The sequence below is a fragment of the Nicotiana tomentosiformis genome, chromosome 5 (genome assembly GCF_000390325.3).
Source record: "Nicotiana tomentosiformis chromosome 5, ASM39032v3, whole genome shotgun sequence".
NCBI lineage: Eukaryota > Viridiplantae > Streptophyta > Magnoliopsida > Solanales > Solanaceae > Nicotiana > Nicotiana tomentosiformis.
Genome location: NC_090816.1, coordinates 136,755,710 through 136,782,139, shown reverse-complemented (window position 1 = coordinate 136,782,139; position 26,430 = coordinate 136,755,710). Strand labels below are relative to the sequence as shown.

Sequence of the window (26,430 nt, the reverse complement as noted above, 5' to 3'; positions counted from 1 at the left end):
ATTGCTGTATTCATGAATACAACAGTAAAAAGCGCCTAAAATCAAGGCAGTCCAGTTGTACGCACATGTATTCACATGTATTTGCGCCATGTATTCATGAATATAGTAACGGCAATCACCTTAAAAATAGGTATGCTGAGCTGTCTAAGTTAGAGGAAAAACATAAATAGCGTATTTCATGTCTCAATGGTAGTATATACCATAAAGACTTATTTTGCTATAAAATATAAAAGGTAGATATAGAAAATAATATTTTAAAATAATTTTGATTTTAATAAATATGGTGTATACCTTTGCTATATGAGGTCCAAATTTGAACTCAAAGACCACTCTGTAATCTCTATAACTACCTAACATATTATCTTAAGGTTAATTCGATACTTTCATTGCTAAGTGCACAATACTTTTCTTATTTATCCTTCTTTTTCCCTCTATAATTTTTAGGGAGGGAAAAGAATAGAACATAAGTATTTAGATTAAATGTAGAGACGCATATCTTCCACCTTGTGTATAAACCAAAGTCTTCTTGCTGTATTTTCACGTTCAACAATTTGGTTGAACATAAATTTCCAAATACCCAATCAACAATTATAACGCAGATTAGGCGCCGATGCAAAAATTTACTATTGGATCAAACCATTGGCATATTGCTGCATCATATAATGATTAATGAAAACACTGCTTTAGCTCTAATATATTTGTCAAAATTTGGCATTTCCTTATGGCTTACCTTAGTATAAAATACGGTAACTGATAGAGATACGATTTTAAATGAACAACTAAAGCAACTACGAAAGAAAAAGATGATAGATCTGCGACACGATTATGCTACATTAAAGCACACTGGCTATGAATTGGTATTTGTTTGCAGTAAAATAATGTAGAATACATAATGATCTCACACTCGTCCCAGCCAAGAGTTTGCCATAATTTCTTTCGATTCTACTCCTAATTTTGATCAGAAACCAAGCCTGGAATTATTGTATACAAAAGGCAACATTTCCCAATTGCTCATGGGCAGGGCAATGTAGTAATTCATCCTCATTGTGGAGCCGGGACAATCTTCCCCGAGCATCTTCCAAAACCAACTTTGTAACCATTGCCCTGATAATAAATTGCAAATCGACTAGTATCAGACTAACAATCTCTGCATAATGTGAGATCACAGATACGGATAACAAAATAACGCCACTTCGGCATGGAAGGAGGAATTCAACACAAGGTCCAAGGACTCTTATCAAGAATCAGTTAAGCCACAATAGCATCTCTAAGAAATTTCAATAGGGTACATTTGCCATATTCACTAGATTTTGGAAGCGTCTTTCAGATAACAACAACATACCCACAACATACCCAGTGAAATCCTACAAGTGCGGTTTGGCGACGCTAGTGTGTACGCATCCTTAGCCCTACGTTTGTGAAGGTAGAGAGAGGCTATTTCCAACGTCTTTCAAATAGCATTTATATATAAAACACAAGTACAGAGGATAGGTAACATGGAAAGAGACCACGGACAACTGAATCTCCCAAAAGCAACAAATGATAACACTGCCATAAAATTCACTCTTCAAGTATAAATTGGAAAAAAATAATAATAATAAAATAAAATAAAATTGAGAGGTTCTCTCAGAAATGAGAATGAGAAAACAGCAGGGTGGTCAATAACAGTTGACGACATCAACCTAGAGATAAGGGAAATTTTGAAAAACCATAATATAATGCAAGTGCTCATCCCATAACGGGAAACCAACATTGCACTAAGCAGATTTTCAAATTTCTACTCTAAATCAGAATTAGTATGGAGCATAGATCCTAAAAGAAGATTGATAAATACACAAATAAAGAACCACCACTTAATGTGGCAGTTTCCTGCTCTACTCTTTTTATTTTTTCCTTCTCTACTCTGTTTAGGTGAAAAACTAACATCCAATGTTTTTTTTAGACCCTGGAAAAGAATCTCTAACATCTTATCTTTCCAAAGCGCTTGTAATTGAGTGTATACATCATCAGCTACGGCCAACAAGGTACAAGCACGAAAATGGGCAAAAGAAAAGGAGCATCCAGAAGCAAACCTGACAATAACCAAAGAAAGTTACTTCATCTCCATCTTCTAAGAATGTACGGGTAGTTCCACCTAAAGACAGAGGTTTTTGTCCATTCCATGTCAATTCAAGCAAGCATCCATAGGATTCTGGTTCCTGGAGACGAATGGACAAATAATAACATCAGTAAATAGTAAATACGAGCAAAATTATTCAGTAAAATAGCAAGATGATAAGTCAATAAAACAAGGAAAGTTGGAGCGAGGAGTTGTAGAGGCATCATGCTGCTGAGTAGTAAATCTTACTGGTCCACTGATAGTCCCAGTTCCAAACAGGTCCCCAGGCCTTAGGTTGCAACCATTGATAGTATGGTGTGCTAGTTGTTGAGTAATTGTCCAATATCTGTATCACAGGAAAATCATTCAGCATTACCATGGAGAAAAAAGAAATTCATGAAGTAAAATTTCCTTTAGACTTGATGTGCGTGTGTTTGTTACATCTCCTTCTACACTTGATTACCCTTGAACTATTTAGCATTTGAAGAACCAGAATCCTCAAAAACTAGATGCTAAACGTTCTTGGACAAATTTGCTTCTTTTTTTGGGGGGTGGGGGTGGGGGTCAGCTTGGTCGAGGGACAGGGCGGAGTATTAGGTACAGGTGATTAATTTAGCTGTTACATGAATCATTATCTTCACCATCAACCTAATTGAAGCCACTATCCTGCTGAAAGCTTTAACAGCAATAGACATCATGATTCTGGTGAAAAACGAAATAGATTCCAAATGTTTTGGCTTGATAACTGAAGAACCATGAAATTGTAAGTGCAAGCTGCAAAATACTTACAAGTGGTTGAAGTTGCTTCTTGTCACAACACATGAATCAGCTTGTCCAGAAGGTTTAATGAGAACCTTGCACAAAAAATCCACACTCATTATCCAGATGATCCATGAAATTTGACTAAGCACAACAACAAACTATTATCTCCTGTTCTTTTTTGCCTTTGTTTGATAAATCAACACTAGGTAGGAGGATTCCTTCTACTCCACCAACCTTTTCAATTCAAAAAAAAAAGGGCAGCTCGATGCACTAAGCTCCCGCTATGCACGGGATCCAGGAAGGGCCGGACCACATTGGGTCAGGTGTACGCAGCCTTAGCTAGTTACCTTAGTATTGAAAATAAATCATTGTCAACTAAGTACTAGACATATCAAATCCTATCATGGGAAGCATAGAACAGAAGATACCTCCAAAGAAATGTCATAGTTTCTTGATGTCTTCTCCACAAGATATGTTAATGGAGAAGGGTTCTGCAACAGAAAAAGTTCTGATCAATATGAATTTCACTGGTGAGGAACACGGGGTTTTAAGAGTTGAGAAGTAAGACTACCTGCTTTGGGGCCTCACATGCAAAGGGTTCTAAGGCATCTAATGTCACAATCCAAGGAGATATGGTTGTGCCTGCAAGACCAAGTTGGAAAAGGATATTATCCTTAAGGTTATATTTCTAGAATATTTGCAGAGAAGGACATGACAAATTTTAAGATAGCAAGCAGTTATTTTTTTTTATTTTGTTTGATAAGAAGATAGAAGCAGTTATATGCATGCAATAAAGTCAATTGGATTTCTTACCAAAGCTCTTTCCAAGAAAGGGACCAAGAGGCACGTACTCCCATGCCTGGATATCTCTTGCTGTTTAAAATAGTCGCTTATCAGTTATCAGCACAGAATCATGCCACAAGAACTTCAAAAAGTCAAGTATTTTATTAAGCATACCACTCCAATCATTCATCAAGACAAGTCCAAATATATGATCTGCAGCCTCATTGACATCCACTGTTGTTCCTAGTTCATTACCAGGGCCAACTATAGCAGCCTTAAAGCAAAAAGAAGTACAGTGTAAAAAATGGAATTAACAAACAACTCAGCAAGGAAAAGGAAGATAAATCAAAGTTGGACCAACAATAGAAAGGACACTGGCATTTTATATAAGATTATGTATTTTCCAAGCTATGAGCCATAAACTCTTACCATTTCTAACTCAAAATCCAATTTTCTAGAAGGTCCAAAATACGGCGCAGAATTGCCAGTTGGATGACCTTGTCCTCTGGAGGACACATTCAAATCATAATTAGGAAAAAAATGCCAACATTTATTTGTTATGAATGGAATAGTTGGAGAAATCAGGTCACACATAATCTATTCACATCAAACACCAAATCATGAATTGGTATGAACATAATATGCACTATTAGTGCAAAACTTGGAATTTAATTTTATAAAGTACCAAACTTTATATTCATTTAATAAAAAAGAAGCATCATGTGCCATGTCTCACGCTGCAGTGGAAATGCTTCACTACCAAGAATCAAATTAGAAGATTCCAATAAATTAAATGCCACAGAGCGGGCCGGTTAAAGATCATTGATGTAGCTATTCACTTAGGTTCTGCGACATTGAGACCCTGCCAAAGGAGTGATTAAAGCACAAATATCCGTCACGACCTAAATGATTAATGCAAACAATTTCCCATCAAATATGTCTTAAGCACTCCACAATTATCTTCCTAATTTCTCTCCACATAAATAAACTGATACAGATTGCTAGAAAGGACTGGAAAAACTACTTTTCTGTTCACCTGGGTCTCATAATATCAGTTCCAGAAATGACAATTGACGATGCTCTCCCATGGTAAGCAATAGGAAGATGAAACCTGAAAATGGGAATCAGATTCCATGAGCAAGCATATAGATACAAAAGTACAAGGACATGGAAGTCCCCTCCCTCCCTCCCCCCCCCCCCTCTCTCTCTCTCTCTCTCTCTCTCTCTCTCTCTCTCTCTCTCTCTCTCTCTCATAAAAGAAAATGGCTGGCAAATATCGTCCAAGGTAATTTATACGATATTTGTACAGGTGGCTGTGTTGTCGGCATACCAATTAAGGTTGATAGGATTTTCGGGGCCACGAAAGATAGTCCCACAATTCTTGGCATGGTGCATTGATGAGAAGAAGTCCGTGTAGTCTCCAATGGCGACAGGTAGAAGCATTTGAACTTTGTCCTGAAGTATTGATCAACACAACACAAGAATTAAGACAACACCAGTCCGCTAACAGACATGAAAAATCCAATTACCATGTCGTACCATAGGCAGAAGAGCTATCTGCCTTAAAGCAGCATTGTCACGCAGAGTTGGTTCCGTGGCTGCACAAGGACAAAACAGAATAACCCAACTTCAACATTTATGAAACCCCCTCTATTCTCAAACTCAATGGGCCTCAGGATATCCAATATCAGATATTGCTATGTAAGGTTGGACGGAGAACTTTAAATTTACAAGAGGTCTAAAATTTAACAAATTTATAATCTTTAAGAGTTTAATAAGTAACATTTTTCGAGTTTCATTTGAATCCAAAATGAGACTAAAAAGATTGTGGTTTAAGTTTATATTCCAATCAAAATTTTCTTATGTATATCCAAACAAATGCGAAGGATTTAAGCTTATGACTTTGTCATACATACTATACACCTCCATCCAAACAGGCCCTTACATGAAAGTGAAGCGCATACCTGATAACAGCTTTTGCAATGTCGCCCGAGCTTCCTTCCATGCAGGTCGTCCCAATCCCACAAATTTGTTCAAGTTAGGCTACAAATGCAAAGAAGTTAGCTTATGACTTCACAGTCCCTCAACCTTGCCATTAACACAGAATATCTACAGTACCAAGTGTCTCAATTACACAAGGCTTAGTGGCTCGCCAAAAATTATGAGTTTAAGTTCTATGCAAGGGAATTATAAAAAATGTTTATACGATTAGGCCAGTTAAAAGGTAATTGCAGATAACTTCATTTAACACTAGCATTGATTGATAACCTAAAATAAATGGTAAGTAACCGGCTTTAACATGTTAAATTACATAGATGTTGTAAAAAATTCATTCAATTGTCAGTATATATAACTTAATCCTACAATTATGTTGTTAGGAAATTTCCTATTGCATTGGCAATAGTAGCTAACATATAATTTGATCAAATCCAACTAGTGGAATGCTATCACTATGTACCCAGATTTTTTGTCTTCTTCTTCATTCATTCTTCCTTTTTTAGGACATAACTCCAGAAAAGAGCAAGGGAAACTTTACACATTGCACGGTATAACACTCCAAGAAAATTAAACAAAATATATCACTTTAGTAAAACTAAGACAGGACTTAACAGTTGAAAATAACAAAAAAGGAGCTCATAAATCAATGAAAACTATCTAAAACTGAACTTAGTAGTCAAAAAGGAGTTCAAGTTATATGCACTAAAGGTGTAAATAATAAATCATTTAAAAGGTAACTATAGTTGTTTACCCGAAAAATGGATATAGTTGAATTTATACGCAGTTCCGAAGATATGTGGTACAACTTAACACAGAATGCTAGGATAAATAAAAGGATGAATATGGGCCAGAGAAAACATAATCCAGGCGAATCAATTATGAACAGTGAATTTAGGATTTAACAAAATAGAATCAATCTAAGAAACTAGAAAGATCACTTTTCCTTATATAGGAAATAATACAGTTTTTGATAGTCTAAATTTCCAAAAAGATGTCTCCTCAGAATGATAAACAAGCCCTTTTATGGTGAAGGGGTTTGGCTCCAAGTATAATAAAATAAACATTCAGTGGGAGACCCATGATAAATCAACTTTTCCATAATTTCTGCCAAGATTCTCTCTAGTGGGATTACAACGGCTTTTGTGTGCGAGCTCGATCTTGCTTAGAATCCTCGATTTTGGTTCGAGCTTGACTTCGGCTCGAACTCGTGATCTTGGCTTCAAACCCGCGCCATGGTTCGATTCTTGTTCGAGTTTGATTATGATATCGATCTCAACACGGACCGGCCTCCCCGGGCCCTAGGTTAGTTCGTTCCCCCTTCGGGATCTTACTTCGATACACCACCCTTCGAACCGTACCGGACATGCCAAGGCTGAGATTCATTTCGACCGTATACAATAGCTAACTTTATTTAATAGCATTGATCGATAAGTAAACTATTATAATTAAACTATACTGATCGTGTGAATATTCAGTACACTATCAATGGATACAACTGAAATCCGTCAGGAAATTATACAATTCCGTCCGAACAATAGGAGAAAACAGAGCACAAAAATCGAAGAAGATTACCAAAAAACTGAACTTAACGGTAGGAAATTTCTAAACATGCAATCAAACAGAGGACAAATAGAACCCCTACTAATAATCTTCAGAAATCAATGAAAATGAAAATAAAACCGACCTGATTGAAACAGTCGGAGTTTTTGAGTAAAGGACCGTCAAATAATCCGGCGGAACTAAGAGCCGATAAATCCAAGACGTAATCTCCTATAGCTACGCCCGGTCGAGGTACTGAACCCGGTTCAGGCTTGAATACACCGTAAGGTAAGTTCTCGAGGGGGAAGTGAGATTCCGGTTCAACTTCAACAAACGACTTCAGCACCATGATTGATGAGGAGAAGGAAGATGAAAACGACGACGTTTGGAACTGGAGTTCAGAGCTCTCAGTGATTGACGTGAGATACTGAAAATGAAGTGATGACGAAAGCTTAAGAAGAATAAGAAGAAACTTTATAGTTAACTACGTATATTAAATCGAACGGTGGAGATTGCGAGTTGAGAAGCGGGTAGACGAGATCAGCGGTTGTTTGTCACCTATCATTCAAAGGAGCAGTCCTCCTTTTTCGTCGCTCTACACAATTCCACGTGGGTAAAAGGCTTATGCATAAAATTAGGGGACAATGAATATTTAAAAATCGATTAAATCGATCGTACCGTATTGTATCGAATCGATTTTTAGGTTTCTTTTTAAGAAATCGAAGATTTTTATGTAAATCTATAACTACACCGATACTTAGGGTAGGTTTTTTAATTTATAAAAATAAATCGAAAAAATACTGAACCGTACCGAATAATTTTTACATGAGAAAAATATATTTATCCAGTAAGTTTAAAAATAATAATGAATTAAATTTTTCTTTGGGCCTTGGAATTATGAAAACTATTACAAGCCAACAAGTAATTAAACTCAAAATACTAATTCCTAAAACATAGTATGCTACATCTACTTAAACTAAGTTATTTCAAGTATCTTTATTAGCAAGACACAAAGTATTCTAGCGATAATGAGCAGCAAATTACAATGTATTGAATATGTTTCCTTTCATATAATTTAGATTTATCTTTTTGAATATTTAATCTTCTATAGATTTCATTCATGAGTCCCAGTTTGGTTAATATCTTTCCACTCGTGTGATTTATATTTTCTCTGCCTTTGCTTGATTTCTTTTACATTGTTCTAGAATAGTTGATGGATCTATACTCAAGCCATCTTTCATTTTTTTTAATTCATCACCCTTTAAACAGTTAAAATGTCTAGAGAGTTTTGCTAAGTCTTATAAAAGAACGTATGTTATTGCATTCTACTTTTACTAGTGAATTTTACATGATATTTAAAAAATACCGAAAATTAACCGAACCGTACCGATACCAAAGAGAAACCGACATGATTGGGACGGTTTCGAAAAGTCAAATTTTGGTTATACATAATAGAATATCCGAAAAATTGGTATGGTACAAATTTTATAAAATAACCGACTGAACCGAACCATTGACACCCCTACGTAAAATGTACGGGATTTATAGGTCGCACTTAGCAATTGTTATTTATATATAAGTCGCATTCTGTAAATGACGCATTCAATTATTGTGATATATAAGCCGGAGTTCGTTCAGACTTTTACTATGTCTTTTAATGTAAAATTACAATCTTGTGTTTATTACGAATCAAATAATTTTATATTAGTAATTAAAAATTGAGGTGATACGTATATCATTTAATCTTGATTAAGTAATAAATATGTGTAAATATCTTGTATTTGTTGATTAAGTGATGAATGTTGTAAAACTAAAAGTGACCTAGTTATTTCATCACCCAAGAAGTCTCGAATTTAATCTATAAAAATAAAAATAAAAATACTAATAGGAAATATTTAAGCATATCATATATGAGTTAAACGAGTTAGTGAGTATTAAATAGCAAGTGAATAAATAAACAAAACATAAACGTATTAAAAGTATGAATTGGTGTTTAGGGACATAAAAGCTAATGAAATTGGAGCCATATAAACTATTAATTAAGTAAAATATTCTTTTATTGTTAGAGATTAAAGATTCACTTTGTAGGATCATTTTAATTATGAAAAACATAAATTATTCTAGATTTTTTCATAAAAGTTTATACCTCGCATATGTAAGTGACGTTTGTCATTTTACTCCTTTGAAATAATTTTCAGTAAATTGACAAATACGATATGATAAAATTGCCAGCCTGAATAAAAATATATAAAGATTTACTATAACAGGATGAAATTAGATATTAAATAAATTCCAGAAATCACTTTAAACACTATTATACAAATGCATTATCGTAGTTCTAAAGCAAATTACTTAATATCCTTCTAAGATGGGAAAACATAAACAAACATTATTATAGTTCATGAAAAAAAATGAATTAAGACAAAGGGTGTGATTGGTATGTGAGAAAATATATTTCGGAAAATATTATTCAATTTTTCATGTTTCGTTGACTCAAATTTTAATGTTATTTTTGAGTGAAAAAATAAAGCAGTACATTAGTCCTTTTTGAATTTGTGTAATTTTTAAAAGAATAATTAAATTCTTGAAGAAAATAGAGTTTTGAAAACGTTGGGTATTTAGAGTTTTGGGGGAGGGAGGGAGGGAGGGGAGAGGGGAGCAGAGAAAACATGAGGATTTGGAGGAAGGGGTAAGGAAAGTAGTATAAAAATTAATTTTTTAAAGAATATTTTCTACTCTCTAAACAAACACTAAAAGATATTTTCCAAATATTTTTTTTACTCACTAATCAAACATGAAAAAATAAGTGATAAAACAATTCATTTTCCATGAAAATATTTTTTCGGAAAACATTTTCCTTTTTACCAAACCCACCTAGAGGAGTTTTGCATTAGCTCAACTCTAGAGGAAAAGGACCGATTTTCTCTATTCATTGGAATGATCTCATTCTGTCTTAAATCTTAATGGCTTCATGAGTCTCCACTTCTTTTAGTTTTTTTTATAATCGTGATGCCGGACGAGTTTGTGAACACTTTAATTATTCCACCAAAGAGGAACCGGATAATTATGTCCGCTAAGATTTAAACAAATAAAAAAAATTACCTAATATTCTTACCTCACATGTAATTTAAACTTCAAACTTTATGATTTTCAACCTGTTTATGTCACGTCCAACTCAGTTAACGAAATTAATTGTAACATCATCCAAAACCGGATGCATGCCTCTTATCTCTCCTCAACACAAGTACAAGAGGTACATTATTTGATTTGATTGATCTTTTAATTATCGTGGCTTACAGACCAATTTGTGCACACTTTAACTGTTCTATCAAAGAGGTGCCGGATAATTCTGTCCATCAAAATCTAATCTAGACAAATAAGAAAAAATTACCGGATATTTGTTTACCTTCGTTGGAATTTGAACTATCACCTTATGGTTTTCAATCCATATATATTTCACACTGCCCAGTTAACAAAATTAATGAGCACTTCATCCAAAACCGGATGCATCATGCATGTCTCTTAATCTCTCCTCAACATCTCTTATTTACAATAGACTTAATATACATTGCAAGAGTGTTCATGGTTCTATTTGGGTCGGTTTTTCCCTAAAAAGAAATCAAATCAAGTAAGTCAGTTTTTCAAATATTGGAACCAAACCAAACCAATTAAGTTGGTTTTTTATCGATTCGGTTTTTGTCGGTTTTTGTTGATTTTTTGGGTTTTTCAGTTTTTATCGGGGTTTTTCTTAAATATGAGATATACTACCAAACGCATATTCTGGCGACTACATTTTCAACGTAACACTATCAAATCAATTGCTCTTTGAGAAATCTATTATTTATCAAGATATATTGACGATAATTGAATCAAATAGTGATGAATAATTTAAGTACTCAATTAAAAATCAATTATTTTTAACATAAAATAAATTATTGTACTTAACAAAAGAAAACTACCAATCAAACTAGAATGTAAAGGCAAAGAATTAGATTAATATAATAGCAAAGAACTAGACTAAAAATACACATGACTAATATGTACAATAAAAGTTTAGAAACATTATATAAAAATACACACACACACACATACACACACACACACACACACACACACACACACACACACATATATATATATATATATATATATATATATATATATATATATATATATATATATAGGGGTAATAATAAATTTAAATAGCTAATTTTATAGTCGGTTTGGTTCGGTTCTTTTTAGTTAAAACCAAAACCAAACCAAATTTGATCGGTTTTTAAAATTCAAAACCAAAACCAAACCAAACCTAAAAAGTATCGGTTTTTTGGTCGGTTTGGTTCGATTTTCGGTTTGGTTCAGTTTTTCGGATTTTTATGAACACCCCTAGTTGCAGGTATAAGAGATAAATTCTTTGATGCGATTGATCTTTTATTCTAGTTCAATTCGCACAATTGAATTTATACGTGGTTTTTAGACAAGTGAACTAATTCGATCCTGAAATAATAGAATTGAATATATATGTAATACTTAACCTTGAAATGAAAATGAAATAGCAGAAACAGTAGTTCCGGGAGTAGGGCTTCCGGATACAACAACAATGAGATCAAAAGCAAGAAGATAAAATTATATAAAACTTTGAATAGATTATAGTAGTTTGCCATAAAGTCCGTCTTCCCACAATGATAGTAGAGCTTACTATTTATAGCTGCATTTAGGGAACAAGGTCCTAGGATCATGCCATTCTTTAATGTCAATTATGAGGGTCATTGAAGAAGGTGTAACGACGGGCATAAATGACAATTATTTTATAACGGGCAGTGTACTGATTGCTGTAGAATATTCTCCATTAAATTCTATCGAGTGGTGGGCATTTATTTTATCTTGAGCATCATTCTTTCCGGTAACAGATGGAATATTTTTCTTTGATTTTAGCTATCCTTTGTCTTCGGTTCCACGTGTCACTTTCTTATGTGATCATTTAATACACCATATTTTACCCTATACATACAGTTGATTAGATAGTCTCTTTGCTCTCCGGTGGCATAACTTTGTGTCACCGAAAAGTTGGTAGAAATATTCTTTTTGGCGGAAATTTTACTGACCTCCTCTGAAAAGCTTCTATCGGTTGATTAGACGCACATGTCTCAGCATTTAATGCCCCGACACGTGTCACCCCACGATTTAGCATAACTTTCGCCAACTATCGAGGTAATCATGGCCACGAGTTTAGCCGCATAAACCTTTACTTACTTGTATCGGTCTCCTTTGTTCATACCTCATAATTCTCCAAACTCTCATCATTTAACTCGTACCCTGTTCTTTAATCTTCCTTTAATTTTCTTCATTAGAGAAAAACTTTTCCTTCTTCTCTAACATAGAATAATTTCTTCTTCTAAAAACCTTAGTTCCTCAAAGAGCAAAAGCAAAGACGATGAAGCTACTCCCCCTTCAGTGAGCACCATCATCCCCATAAGTCTTGTCACAACTAAATACTTTGAAGAGAAATTTTCTTCTGCTAACCCTCGTACGTGGGCCGTTGGCAGATATCCTTCTTCTATCCGTCCTTCCAATATTAGGTAAGATTGTCATTGCTAGGATTTGAACATTATCGCTCCTGATCTGGCGTAGCAGGTAACCTTACCCAATAAGGGTTTTATGTACTTCTATACGTATCCCTTCACTTTGGGGACGTTCTCTCTGAGCGGAGATCTTGACTCTATCATTGTGGAGTTCTGCCTCTAATACCAGGTATGTTTGGCACAAGTGAGTCCCTCTGTGTGGAGGACGATTGCTTGCCTGCGCTTGTGCCAAGAAACAGGGGAAGAATTATCCCTAGCTCATGTGATGAACCTTTATTCCCCCAAGATCTTCTGTGGGGGGGAGGAGGTGATTAATTTCAGCAAGCGGGGTCACTATGCATTGTTATCCAGCATGAAAGATGATAATGACCGTGGGTGGATGAAACGGTTCATTTCAGTTGCTACGAGTGACATCATCCCGGCCTCGGCTCCGTCTTTCCCGGAATTGTGGAACCGCACTCGTAAGTATATCATTTGCTTCTTCTTCTGTTAGAGACCAATTTTCATCATTACTGACTTTTCTTCCTTTTCCTGTCTTAGTGGCTCGGTGGGTTCCCCCTAGGGTTGAGGGCTTGGACTAGTGGGTTTAGAAAATTTTGTACGCTACTACACCCGAAACCCGCACGTGAAAACAATTGTCCCTGAAATACGGGTGGAAGGCCAAAAATCATGGTAAGCTGAACTCATCTTGTCCTTATCCTTTCTTATGAGAAAGTTGTCTGATTCTTATCTCCTGCTGAATATAGGTCTACCCCTGGGTTCAGTTGTCATCCCCGAGGAGGACGTTTTGGCTGATCCTGCTGATGCAGTGAGGCTACGACATAAAGCTTTTTCATAGACAGGCATCTACGAACCTGCTTCTAGTGCAAGTGCTTCTTCCCAGAGTCTCCATCCAGAGAACAAGCAACCAAAAAGAAGGCGTTCATCCGTGACCATGGGAAAGAATAAGAGGGTGAAGAATGCTGCCCCTGAGTCGTCTCCGAGAGTCGACGAGACCTCTGTCCGGGCCGGCCATAGATACCGTGATGATTGACGATGATGAAGAAGCTAGCGAGGAAGGAGCTTCTCTACATAGAAGACGTCGACCATCCTCAACTCAACACACCGCTCAATCTGTTGAGTTAGTTACACCAATCGAGGACGATGCCTCGGCGCTCTGGGGGGAGTTTGAAATAGTGGAAAATGCCAAATCTTATTTTCGGAGACCAGTCGCTGCGCCCGGTACTACGGGGTTGAGTACCGGGTCCCTGCCATCTTCGGTTGATGAGCAACCAACAACCAACACTGTGTTTGTCACAGCTGCTTCTCACCATTCAACACCATTAGCTTTATCTTCTTCTTCACCAGCTCTTCCACCAACAACTGCTTATATCATCTCCACTGGCCACATCTGTCCGAGAAGAATATGTTCCTCTCCCCTTAGTCCCTAGTTCATGGGAATTTGGGACAAAATTATGCTGCCCCCTCAGAAGATCCGCAAAGGAGGATGAGCGTTTTCCTTTTGTTCCTTCAATGCTTGAAGTATTTCCCATGTTAAGTCGTTTTCGTGCTCACCTTTAAAAGAACCTACAAAAGATTCCAAACAACTAAAGAAAGAAAAGTAAGTAAGGTTAGAGTTAGAGTAAGATACACTCTCACTCACACTCACTCTCTTGTTTTTCTCCCATCTCTTCTTGTGATGTGATTCGTGTTTTCGATGTTGTTTGATATGATTTGAGGGTTCAACTAAGTTTGTGTCGTGTTATTCACTTCAACTCCTGAATAATTAGTTTCACCCTCTATAGCTTCAGTTTCAATGGTAGTACATATTTCTTCAGCATCACTATTAGTAGTATTAGGCACAACATTCCTTTGTTGCTTAATAGAGTCGTTCCCGTTGTCATCTAATTTATCAACAGTTCCAAGTTGATTAGAAACACCTTCCACTGACTGAATATTTGTAGGCTAACATTCTTCGCTAACATCTACTCCAGGTTGTTTAGAAATAACTTTCACTAACTCATTAGTTTTAGCTAAGCATTTCCAATTGAGACAATTTCATCTTCCACCAAATGCTGTTGAATCTCTATTTTTTGAGTCTTTTTCTTGCTAATGATTCTCTCTCCATCATTTTTTTTCTTTTTCCTGTCAACTCTCTCTCGAACAGAACGATCATTTTGTTTAGGAGATTCCTTATTCTTATTCATAATGTTCTTTCCTTGTTCTGTGCGTACACTATTTTGCTTGCTAGACTCAACTTGATCAGATGGGATGTAGTTGTGATTTTTTTGTTCTCATCATATTTTTGTGAATCTGTAGACATATTCTTTTGAGTTTCTTGAGGTTTCTCTTTAGCGACATTTTCATGACTCTAAATCCCAACCGTGGGGTTGTGATGACACTTAACATCTGCTTGCTAGGCAAGCCAACATTAGCAAATTATTTATCCATATTTAGCAATTTTAAAACAGAACTTTAATAATACAAAACTGAAATAAACTGAATTAGATGTGATAAATACAACGTAGCGTAGTCTATACATATCCCATAAACCTGGAGTAACGAATACATGAGCATACTAGAGTTCTACAAATAAAGTCTGAATAAAATATAATTGTTTGAAATAAGGTAAACAGTAATGACAGAATAGAAGGGGACTTCAGGGACTGTGAATGCCATCAGTTCTACCTCAAGTCTCCCGCTGTAAGTCGATCCGGGCAAGACCTCATTTACTAGCCACTGGTACGAATACCGGTATCTGCACAAGAAGTGCAAAAGTATAACATGAGTACAACCGACCCCATGTACTCTGCAAGTGCCGAACCTAATCTTGACGAAATAGTGACGAGGCTATGACATAACACTCACAATAAACATGTACGAATAATAATAACGAAATACATAAATATAGATAAAACAAAAAACACATATAAACGGCCCCGAAGGTCCACTACCAGAGGGCCGCATAATAACATAATCTCAAATCTCATATCACAATACCGAGAATAAACTCTATAGTCACAAACAACTACAATACCTCAAATCTGTTGCGGCGTGGCGTGAAACATGATCCCAATAGCATATCATATCATCATGTTACGATGTGAAACCCGATACCTCATTATCAATTCATTTCAATACCGTTGCGGCGCGCAACCCGTTCCCCACATTAATTCATTAATATAAACAACTCAATACCACTCCGCGAAATATCAACACAAAAAGGGAAATGAAACGTGTGAAACAATAAGGAACTACCAACACAAACAGAGAATAACCAATACTTCTTAATCCCAAACCTTGGAAAAACATTAATATCGAAATAGCAATTTGGCTCAGATAAACGGAATGACATAAGAAAGTGCTTCAAGTAATATAAGGACAATAAAAGCAAGTAAAACATAAGACATCGAAAATATACAATTAGTTCAATTAAAAGCATGTAACATGTAAGCAGATATTGGGTAAGAAATGTACAAATTGAAACAAGTAATAATTAAATAACAAATAACAAATAAATCATGGATAACAAGTAAGAACATATAGCAACTAAAACATGTAACTAGATATAACATGGAATAAATGAAGACATGAAAGTAAATATCCCAATCCTGCATGTTTTAACCCCATGACGACGCATATACACCCGCCACCTCACATATACGTCGTTTCCCACATAATTTACCTAACAAATAGACCAATAAGTCATGTTTCTCTCAAGTCAAAGTTAGGCATGACACTTACCTCACTCTCCAACCAAATCAATCAACCAACCATGGCCTTGCCTTTCTAACAAGCCTCCAAACCAACCGAATCTAGCCAATTATCGATCAAACAATTCAAAATAAGCTTTATAAATTATCCACGAATAAAAAAGGTTCAATCTTTAATGAAATTAAAAAAGTCAACAAAAGCCAACCCTGGGCCCGCTTGGTCAAAATTCAAGACTAAGGACCAAAATCCGATTAACCATTCACCCTCGAGCCCATTTTATATCTTTTGTTTCGAAATCCGACCTCAATTTGAGGTCTAAATCTCAATTTTGTAAAATCCCTAAATTCTATCTAAACTTTAATTTCTACCATGAAAATCCTAGATTTGATGTTAAAAGTAAAACCTCATGAAAAGTAATGGAAAAATGAAAAAAGTGGATTAGAGTTGCTTACCAATGAATTTGGAAAGAAAAGATTCTTCAAAAATCGCCTCTAGAGTATTTAGGGTTGAGAAATGGTGTAAAATGAGTTAAGTCCCGTTTTCTCCTCTTTTATCCAATTACACCATTTCTCAACCCTAAATATTCTAGATGCGATTTTTTAAGAACATTCTCTTCCCAAATTCATTGGTAAGCAACTCTAATCCACTTTGTTTCAATTCCCCATTACTTTTGATGAGTTTTTAACATCAAATCTAGGATTTTCATGGTAGAAATTAGAGATTTGGGTAGAATTTAGGGATTTTACAAAATTGAGATTTAGACCTCAAATTGAGGTCGAATTTCATAATAAAATATATAAATGGGCTCGGGGGTGAATGGGTAATCGAATTTTAGTCCTTCATCTCGAATTTTGACCAAGCGAGCCCGGGGTTGACCATTTCAATTTCATTAAATTTTGAACATTTTCATTTTCATTTTCATTCACTTGGTTTGGAGGCTTGTTCGTAAGGCAATGCCATGGTTGGTTGATTGATTTGGTTTTGGAGTGAGGTAAGTATCGTGCCTAATTTTGCCTTGAGAGAAACACGACTTATTGGTCTATTTGTTAGGTGAATTATATGGGAAATGACGTATATACGAGGTGTCGAGTGTATATGCGCCGTCATGGGGTTAAAGCATGCGGGATTGGGATATTTACTTCCATGTCTTCATTTATTCCATGTTATCTCTAGTTACATCCTTTAGTTGCTATATGTTCTTACTTCTTATCCATGATTTACTTGTTATTTATTATTTAATTATTACTTATTTCAATTTGTACATTTCTCACCCAATATTTGCTTACCTGTTACATGCTTTTAATTGCACTAATTGTACATTTCCGGTGTATCATGTTTTACTTGCTTTTATTGTCCTTATATTGCTCGAAGCACTTTCTTATGTCATTATGTTTATGTGATCTATTTAACTAATTCAATATAAATGTTTTGTGAGACCTCACATTTGCGAGATCTGTACCAGACACCATCAACAAGAGATGCACCAGCAATCTTCAAACCATCCAAACTCATCTGTAAAGCATCCGAAACTCACCCGAGCCCCTGAAGCTCCAAACCAAACATCCTCACAAGTGGTATAACATCATATAAACTTGCTCTCTACCTCAAATTATAAAAATAACACCAACTAGCAAGAATCAATCATCAAAACTCACGATTTTCAACTTGAAAACTCATTTTTACAATTTTTTCACATAACGTATCGATATGCGCTTGGGTCAACCCGGTGATAAGTGGGAATTTTGACTACTTATTAGCGCCTTTTATTTTTTGTTTTAGTCCAAAAGTATTTAATTGTGTTCCCGAAAATTGATGAAATGTACTTAATTGCAGGAATATTGGAAGATGAACTCCCGAGATGAAATCCAACTCAAGAAGGAGTAATCTGAACTCAAGGACATAAAAGGCACAATAGCTTAGAAGTGCGGACTGCAGAATATCATCTTCGCCCGGAGGTTATGAAGGAAAATCCATCAGAGTCTGGTGCAAAGTGCGGCCGCATAAGCTGGGTCAGGAGCAAAGTTCAGAGAATGTTCATTCCAAATCCATCAAAAGTGCGGACCGCACAAGAATTGTGCGGCCGCATAAGAAGAGCTATGCGGGCACAATAACAATTGTGCGGACTGCAAAAGAGCAAGATGCAAATGCAGTTACAATTGTGCGGACCACAGAAAGAGTGCATTGTGGCCGCAGATCAGAATTATGCCGCCGCAGATCTTCCAATCTTGACAAGTTGAAGAAAAGTGCGGACCGCACATGGAATTGTGTAGACCGCACATGGAATTGTGCGGCCGCAGAACCTCCCGAAGGGCATTTTTTGTTTGAAATTTATAGCCATGTATAAATAGATGAGTTCCACATTTTTAGGTCAATGTTTGACATCAACTGCTACAGTAGACATTTCCTTTTACTCTTTTTAGCATTTTTTTCATATTTTGAGCTATTTGAACATAAATTTTATCATTTTAATTAGCAATATGAGTTTAATTATCATTTCTTCTTCCATTTCAAGCATGAGTAGCTAGATTTTTACCAGGGTTGTGACCCAACCCTAGTGTGTAAACTTAATGAGTGTTTAATTTAATGCTTGTTTATGGTTGGGTGTTTATTATTTTGCCTTGTTCTTGCTTTTATTTGTGGAATTAATGGTTGCAAATATTAGTTCATGCCTATTTGACTTGGTCTCTACTTGAGAAAGAGAGACTTAGTCTAGAAAAACTTGGTTAACTAGAAATTGGGTCAATCGAGAGATTGATAAGCCCAATTAAAGTGTTGAACCTAGAGATAGTAATAACCCGACTTGAGCTTTTATCAACCGGTTTGTTCGATCCCGATTTGGACTTGAGAAAGCCAAATTAGACAAAAATCATTCTCTGACCGATAGGTATTGAGTGTGTAATTGAGTGTTGATAGCTATAATACACCCCAACCAGTAAAACAAGCTTTAAAGTTTATATCCCATTAGGCAAACACCTAGGTGAAGGTTATAGCCCTAGACGTTTTACAACATTTGAAAAACAACAAAAACAATTTCCTAGTTCTATTTCTTATATTGCAATCGTAGTTTAAATTAGACTTTAAAACAATCCAATTTTGAGGAAGTGCAAATTTAGATATACAAACTCACATGCTACGATATATGCTACTAATTCCCACTCATATAGCTCCCTGCGAAATTCGACCCTGACTCTTGTTGGGTATTATTATTGCATCGACCGTTTTCATAACCTCGAATTGAGGAGTGAAATTGGACGAGATCACCAGGACCCCAACCAAAAGTACGTACAAGTCCAAAAACATCATACGAACCCACTAGAATCGTCAAAATACCGATCAGAGGTCGTTTACCAAGAATATTGACCGTGGTCAACGCAAGTCTCATTTTAAGCCTAAAATTACTTTTTCTTCAAATTTTTACGTAAACCTTTTCTGAAAAATGATATGTACCACGAACGCAAATCGAAAAACATCAAATAAAGTTAATAGAGGTCTCGAAATACGAAAATAAAGGTTAGTACACAAAATGACCTATTAGGTCATCACATTCTCCGCCTCTAAAAGAAAATTTATCCTCGAACGAACATAGAAAAGTACCTGAACTAGTAAAAAGGTGGGGGTAACTACTCCGCATATTGGACTCAAACTCCCACATATCCATCTCATTCGGATGGCCCTTCTATTGCACTTTCACAGAAGGAAAAATCTTGGATCTTAAATTACGAACCTACTGGGCTAGAATGGCTACAGACTCTTCCTCATAGGTCAGATTTTCATCAAGATGCACTGTTCTGAAGTTCAAAACATGTGAGTTGTCCTCATGGTACTTCCGAAGCATGAAAATATAAAATACCAAATTTACCCCTGCTAGGCTAGAGGGTAATCCAAGCCTATAAGCAACTCCCCAACTCTCTCCAAGATCTCAAATTGACCAATAAACCCCGGGCTCAACTTTCCCTTCTTCCCAAACCGCATCACGCCCTTCGTAGGCGACACTTAGAGAAGAACCTTCTCACCCACCATATAAGCTACATCTCGAACCTTCCGGTCCACATAACTCTTCTACTTGGACTAAGCTGTACAAAGTCATTCCTGAATCACCTTGACCTTTTCCATAACATCACAGACCAAATCGGTGCCCAACAACCTAGCCTCCCTGGGCTCAAACCAACCAATCGGCGAACGACATTGTTTCCCATATAATGCCTCGTATAACACCATCTGAATACTCAATTGGTAAATGTTGTTGTAGGAGAACTTTGCAAGAGGTAAGAACTGGTCCCATGAACCTCTGAAATTCATAACATAGGCGCGTAACAAGTCCTCCAAAAGTTAAATAGTGCGTTCGGACTGTCCGTCTGTATGAGGATGAAATGTTGTACTTAGCTCGACCTGCGTGCCCAATTCACGCTGCACGACTCTCTAAAAATGCGATGTGAACTGCGTGCCTCGATCAGAAATGATGAACATGGGCATGCCATACATGTGGATAATATCCTTGATGTAAATCTAAGCCAATCACTCTAAAGAATAGGAAGTCCCCACCGGTATGAAGTGTGTAGACTTAGTCAACCGGTCCATAATAACCGAGACTGCGTCATACTTCCTCAAGTTCCGTGTTAAGCCTACCACAAAATCCATACTGATGTGCTCCCACTTCCACTCCGATATCTCCAATCTCTGAGTCAATCCACCCGGTTTCTGATGTTAATACTTCACATGTTAACAATTCAAACACCGAGATACATAAAGAACATTGTATTTCTTCATCCTTCGCTACCAATAGTGTTGTTTCAAGTAACGGTACATCTTTGTGACACCTGAGTGAAAGGAATAACATGAACTGTGAGCCTCTTCAAGGATCAACTCTCTCAACCCATCAACATTTGGAACAAAAATTCGGCCCTGAAGCCGCATAACACCATCATTACCAATCACAACCTCCTTAGCACCTCCCCGTTGTACCGTATCCTTCAACACCAACAAGTGAGGGTCATCAAACTGGCGAGCCTTGATATGCTCCAACAACGAAGACTATTCCACAAAACACATGCAAGAACCTGGCTAGGCTCCGAAACATCCAATCTCACAAACCGATTGGCCACAGCCTGAACATCCACGACTAGTGGCCTCTCTGCTACCGATAAATATACCAAACTAATCATTCTCTTCGCCTTCCTACTCAATCCATCGACCACTACATTGGCCTTCCCCAGATTATATAATATGGTGACATCATGGTCTTTCAACAACTCTAAATATCTTCGCTGCCACAAATTAAGGTCTTTCTACTTGAACAAGTACTGGAGACTCTGATGGTTGGTATAGACCTCACATGGAATGCCGTATAGATAGTGCCTCCAAATATTTAGTGCGTGAACAATGACTTCCAACTCTAAGTCATGCACTGGGTAATTTTTCTCATGAACCTTTAACTGCCGTAGGCAATCGCCCTACCATCATACATCAACACCGTGCCAAGGTGATACACTCAATCTAATAAATCCCTTATCAAAATAATCTTGCAACTGCTCCTTCAATTTCTTCAACTCAACTGGGGCCATACGATATGGTGCAGTAGAATTGGTCTGAGTGCCCGAAACGAAGTCAATATCTCTATCGAGTGGCATCCCCGACAAATCTGAAGGAAACACGTTTGGGAACTTGTACACAACTAGTACTAAATCCATGTAAGGAACCTCCGCACCAGGATCGCGGATATAAGCCAAATATACTAAACACTCCTTCTCGACCACACTAGGGGAATGATCATGAGTCCCTCTCCACTCTAATAGAGGCAACCCCGACATGGCTAATGTTACAATTTTGGCGTGACTGTCCAAAATAGTGTGATAAGGTGACAACCAATCCATGCTTAAGATCACGTCAAAATCTACCATATCAAGAAGTAGAAGGTCTACCCTAGTCTCATTGCTCCTGATAGTGACTAAACAAGCATGATATACCCGGTCTACCACAATAAAATCCCAGACAGGTGTAGACACATAAATAGTAGCACTCAAAGAATCACGAGACATATTCAAATATAAAGCAAAATAGGATGACACATATGAATAAGTGGAACCCGGTTCAAATAGAACTGATGCATATCTATGGTAAACCAAAATAATACATGTGATGACCGCATTTGACGACTCTACCTCAGGTCTAGCCGGGAATGCATAAAAAAGGGGTTGAGCCTCACCACTCTGACCCCCGTCTCTTGGACGGCCTCTAATTGGCTGATCTCCACCTCTAATGGCTTTATCACCACCTCTAGCTGCCTGACCCCCACCTCTAGATGGTTGTGCGGGCGGTGGAGCAACCCGTGCCGAAATCATGGCATGAGTACCCTGTTATGGTATGCTGCTCCTTAATCTAGGACAGTACCTCCTGATATGACATGCGTCGCTGCACTCAAAGCAACCTCACAGTTGGCCTAACTGCTGAGACTAAGATGATCCCTGATGACCCGAATGAGCACTGTCGTAACTCAATAGCGGTAGTGCACCGATAGGAGCTAAAGGTGTACTAAATACTGGTTGCTCCGAACGAGACCCATAAGAACCACGACTGCTCGAAGCACGTGTGCTACCTGAAGCGCTGACCGAATCGGCCTGTGAGGATGACCTCTACCAAATAGACCCCTGCCTCAAGATGAGGCACTGCTGAAATTACCAAAATGATGAGACCTCTTCTCATATACCGCCTCTCTACCCTGACCACGAATCCTCCCGATCCGTCTAACAATCACTACAACCGGCTGGAAAAAAATATCATCCCAAGTGTCCTTGGCTATCTGTAGCCTGATACCAAAAGTAAGGCCATCTATGAATCTCATCACGCTCTCCATCTTAATAGGGATCAAGATAGCTACATGGAAAGATAGGTCCATAAATTAGGTCTCGTACTGGGTAACAGTTATGCCACCGTGTTGTAGACACACAAAATGGTTGCGATACACCTTTCTCTGGGAAAAAATGAACTTCTCCAAAAATAGTTGTGAGAACTGATCCTAGTGAGTGGAGGTGAACTTGTTGGTTGCCTCCAACATAGTCCTGCCACCATCTTTTGGCAGATCCGGTCATCTGAAACACTGCTAAGTCAACTCCATTAGACTCCACAATACCCATGTTGTGCAACACCTCATGGTAATGGTCCAAATAGTACTGTGGGTCCTCAAAAGGTGTACCACCAAAATGAATAGAAAAGAGCTTGGTGAACTTATCCGATACCTTCAATCCCTCAGAAGACATCGCGGGCCTTTCCCTTGGCTGTGTGGCAATAAAGAGATGAACCACTCCAACTGTTGGAACTGCCGGAGTCTGATATATGGGAGCCATATGCTCTGAAGTGTGAGTAGTGGGAGTTTGGGCTCCTCCCCCAGCCTGAAAGACAGCTGGTGCTATAGGAAATGCTCTGGCCTGGGCCACACTGTCCATAAGGTCCACTAAGTAGACTAGTACGTCCTGAAGTACACGAGTAACAATGAATCCCTCCGAGACCTGAGCGGGTCCGACTGGTATGGTCTGAACAAGGATCTCCTCCTCATGCTCGATTTGAGGCTCTGCAACGAGTGTTGTTGCACGTGCTCTAGGCTAAGCTCTACCTTTGCCTCGGCCCTTACCCTTGGTAGTGGCTGCAACATGGGGCTCTCACTCTTGCACGGCTGTGGATGATGTGCGTGTCCTCACCATATGCGATAGAACAAGAATAGAATAGTTCAAACTTCAGTGATAGAATAAAGTCGCACGATAGAGAAAGAAAGAAGTGAATTTTTCCTAAAGCCTATAGCCTCTAGAAGATAAGTACAGACGTCTCCGTACTAATCCTCTAGACTTTACTAAGCTTGCTCATGACTCGTAAGACTTAGGCAACCTAGTTCTCTAATACCAACTTGTTACAGACCCGAAATCCAAAATGTGGGGCCGTGATGATGCCTAACATCCGCTTGCTAGAAAAGCCAACATTAGCAAATTATTTATCCATTTTTAGCAATTCAAGTTTGTCACACCCCAAACATGGGGAGGTGAGACCGGCACCACATGCCATACTCGGCCCGAGTGTACCAATCTGTAACTATGAACTCTGGAGAGATAACCCTCGACTTAGGCCGACAAGGCCTACCTGCAAACTAACAATACCAATCAAGACTGATGAGGTCATACTCTTATGTTGTCCATTATATTATCGCTGGAATGCGATCTCTGAAATTGTCACGATGCCGACTATTATCAAATCCTTCGGTCTCTAATCCTTCACTTGACTTTAGGTAACCTTTTTGTACCAAGAATAACTTTTAAAAATCATTCAGGATGACGCTTCCCTAAAGGAAGAACTGTGAGCAGAGTTAAGCTCAAGAGACTAAGTGAGCCAATTACACTAGGTGTCTAAAGCATACCCTTAATAAAACGAAATTGAAATAAACTGAATTAGATGTGATAAATACAATATAGCACAGTCTATACATATCCTAGAAATCGGGAATCATGAATACATGAGCATACTAGAATTCTACAAATAAAGTCTGAACGAAATACAACTGTTTGAAACAAGGTAAACATTAAGGACATAATAGAAGGAGACTTCAGGGACTGCGAACGTCAGCAACTCTACCTCAAGTCTCCTGCTGTAAGTCGATTCGGGCAAGAACTTCTCTACACGTCGTTGGGACCAACATCGGTATCTGCATAAAAAGTGCAGAAGTGTAGCATAAGTACCGACCCCATGTACTCCATAAGGGCAGAGCCTAACCTCGACGAAGTAGTGACGAGGCTATAAAAAGATACTCACAATAAACCTATATGAATAATAATAATGGAATACATAAATATAGATAAAACGAAAAAATCATATAAAACGGACACGAAAGTCAATTACGATAGGGACCCAGAATAACATAATCTCAAATCTCATATCACAATACCGATAATAAACTCTATAGTCACAAACAACTACAACATCTCAAATCCGTTGCGGCATGCAACCCGATCCCAACATCATATCATTTCATTTCCTGTTGAGGTGTGCAACCCGATCTCCCAATGTCAATTCATTTCAATATCGCTTCCACGTGCAACCCGTTCCTCATATCAATTCATTAACATAAACAACTCAACACCACTATCCACGAAATATCAACATAAAAACGGAAATGAAACGTGCGAAACAATAAGAAATTACCAACACAAACATAGAAGAGCCAATACTTCATAATCTCAAACCTTGGCAAAATATTAATATTGAAATAGCTAAATGGCTCACATAAACGAAATGACGTAATAAAGTTTTTCAAGTAATATAAGGACAATAAAAGCAAGTAAAACATAAGACATCAAAAATATACAATTAGTGCAATTAAAAGCATGTAGCAGGTAAGCATATATTGGGTGATAAATGTACAAATCGAAATAAGTAAAAATTTGTCACGACCCCAAATTAACCCTCCGTAAGGTGTCGTGATAGCACCTAGTTTTTACGACTAGGTAAGCCTACTATTGCGAAAAATATAAAGGAAACACAACATTTTTAAGGATAAACATCATATTATAAATAGCCAAGAGTAGTACCACTCGGCATATACAAAATAATTTTCTAAGACCCGGAATATCACTAAGTCACAAGCTGCTATAATCTATGTAGCTCTATACAAAAGTCTGAAAATATTAAGGAAAATCTCTAGACGAGGGAGTAGAAGGGGACTCCGAAGATCTGCGGACGCAAGCAGAGGTATCTTGAAGTCTCCTAGAATCAGCAGCACGTACTAACCCCGAGGCTGATAACTCGCACCTGGAATTGCACACGAAAACATGTGCAGGGAAGGGCATGAGTAAACCACAATGGTACCCAGTAAGTTCCAAGCCTAACCTCGGTCGAGTAGTGTAGAGGTCAGGTCAAGGCCCTACCGGAGTAAATATAATAAATTAAACAGTAAAAGATATAAGTAGAATTTACGGTAACACAGTTAAAGAAATTTTCGAA

The 26,430-nt window shown here is 37.4% G+C and overlaps 2 protein-coding genes across 2 annotated transcripts; both read right to left on the bottom strand.

Moving 5' to 3' along the window:
• Positions 1 to 813: 813 nt before the first annotated feature.
• LOC104121032 (fumarylacetoacetase) lies at positions 814 to 7,631 on the bottom strand. Its single transcript, XM_009632928.4, has 14 exons — positions 7,326 to 7,631; positions 5,608 to 5,686; positions 5,183 to 5,241; positions 4,974 to 5,098; positions 4,680 to 4,754; positions 4,073 to 4,148; positions 3,818 to 3,917; positions 3,674 to 3,733; positions 3,432 to 3,502; positions 3,289 to 3,351; positions 2,888 to 2,952; positions 2,348 to 2,444; positions 2,073 to 2,198; positions 814 to 1,104 (listed from the first exon to the last, which is right to left on the bottom strand). The coding sequence occupies exons 1-14, from the start codon at positions 7,527 to 7,529 to the stop codon at positions 1,042 to 1,044; spliced, it is 1,263 nt and encodes a 420-aa protein (XP_009631223.1). The 5' UTR covers positions 7,530 to 7,631; the 3' UTR covers positions 814 to 1,041.
• A 14,277-nt stretch (positions 7,632 to 21,908) lies between these two features.
• Positions 21,909 to 22,790, bottom strand: LOC138893218 (uncharacterized). The gene has a single exon (XM_070176995.1). It carries the CDS (start codon positions 22,788 to 22,790, stop codon positions 21,909 to 21,911), a length of 882 nt encoding a protein of 293 aa, XP_070033096.1.
• Positions 22,791 to 26,430: the final 3,640 nt, after the last annotated feature.

Excerpts from the sequence above, each read along its gene's own strand:
- LOC104121032 (XM_009632928.4), bottom strand. The coding sequence starts at position 7,529 with ATGGTGCTGAAGTCGTTTGTTGAAGTTGAACCGGAATCTCACTTCCCC. Across the intron at positions 3,918-4,072 it reads TGGATTTTGAGTTAGAAATG|GCTGCTATAGTTGGCCCTGG; the intron begins GTAAGAGTTTAT and ends TTTTGCTTTAAG. Across the intron at positions 2,199-2,347 it reads CTGGGACTATCAGTGGACCA|GAACCAGAATCCTATGGATG; the intron begins GTAAGATTTACT and ends ATTCGTCTCCAG.
- LOC138893218 (XM_070176995.1), bottom strand. The coding sequence starts at position 22,790 with ATGATTTCGGCACGGGTTGCTCCACCGCCCGCACAACCATCTAGAGGT.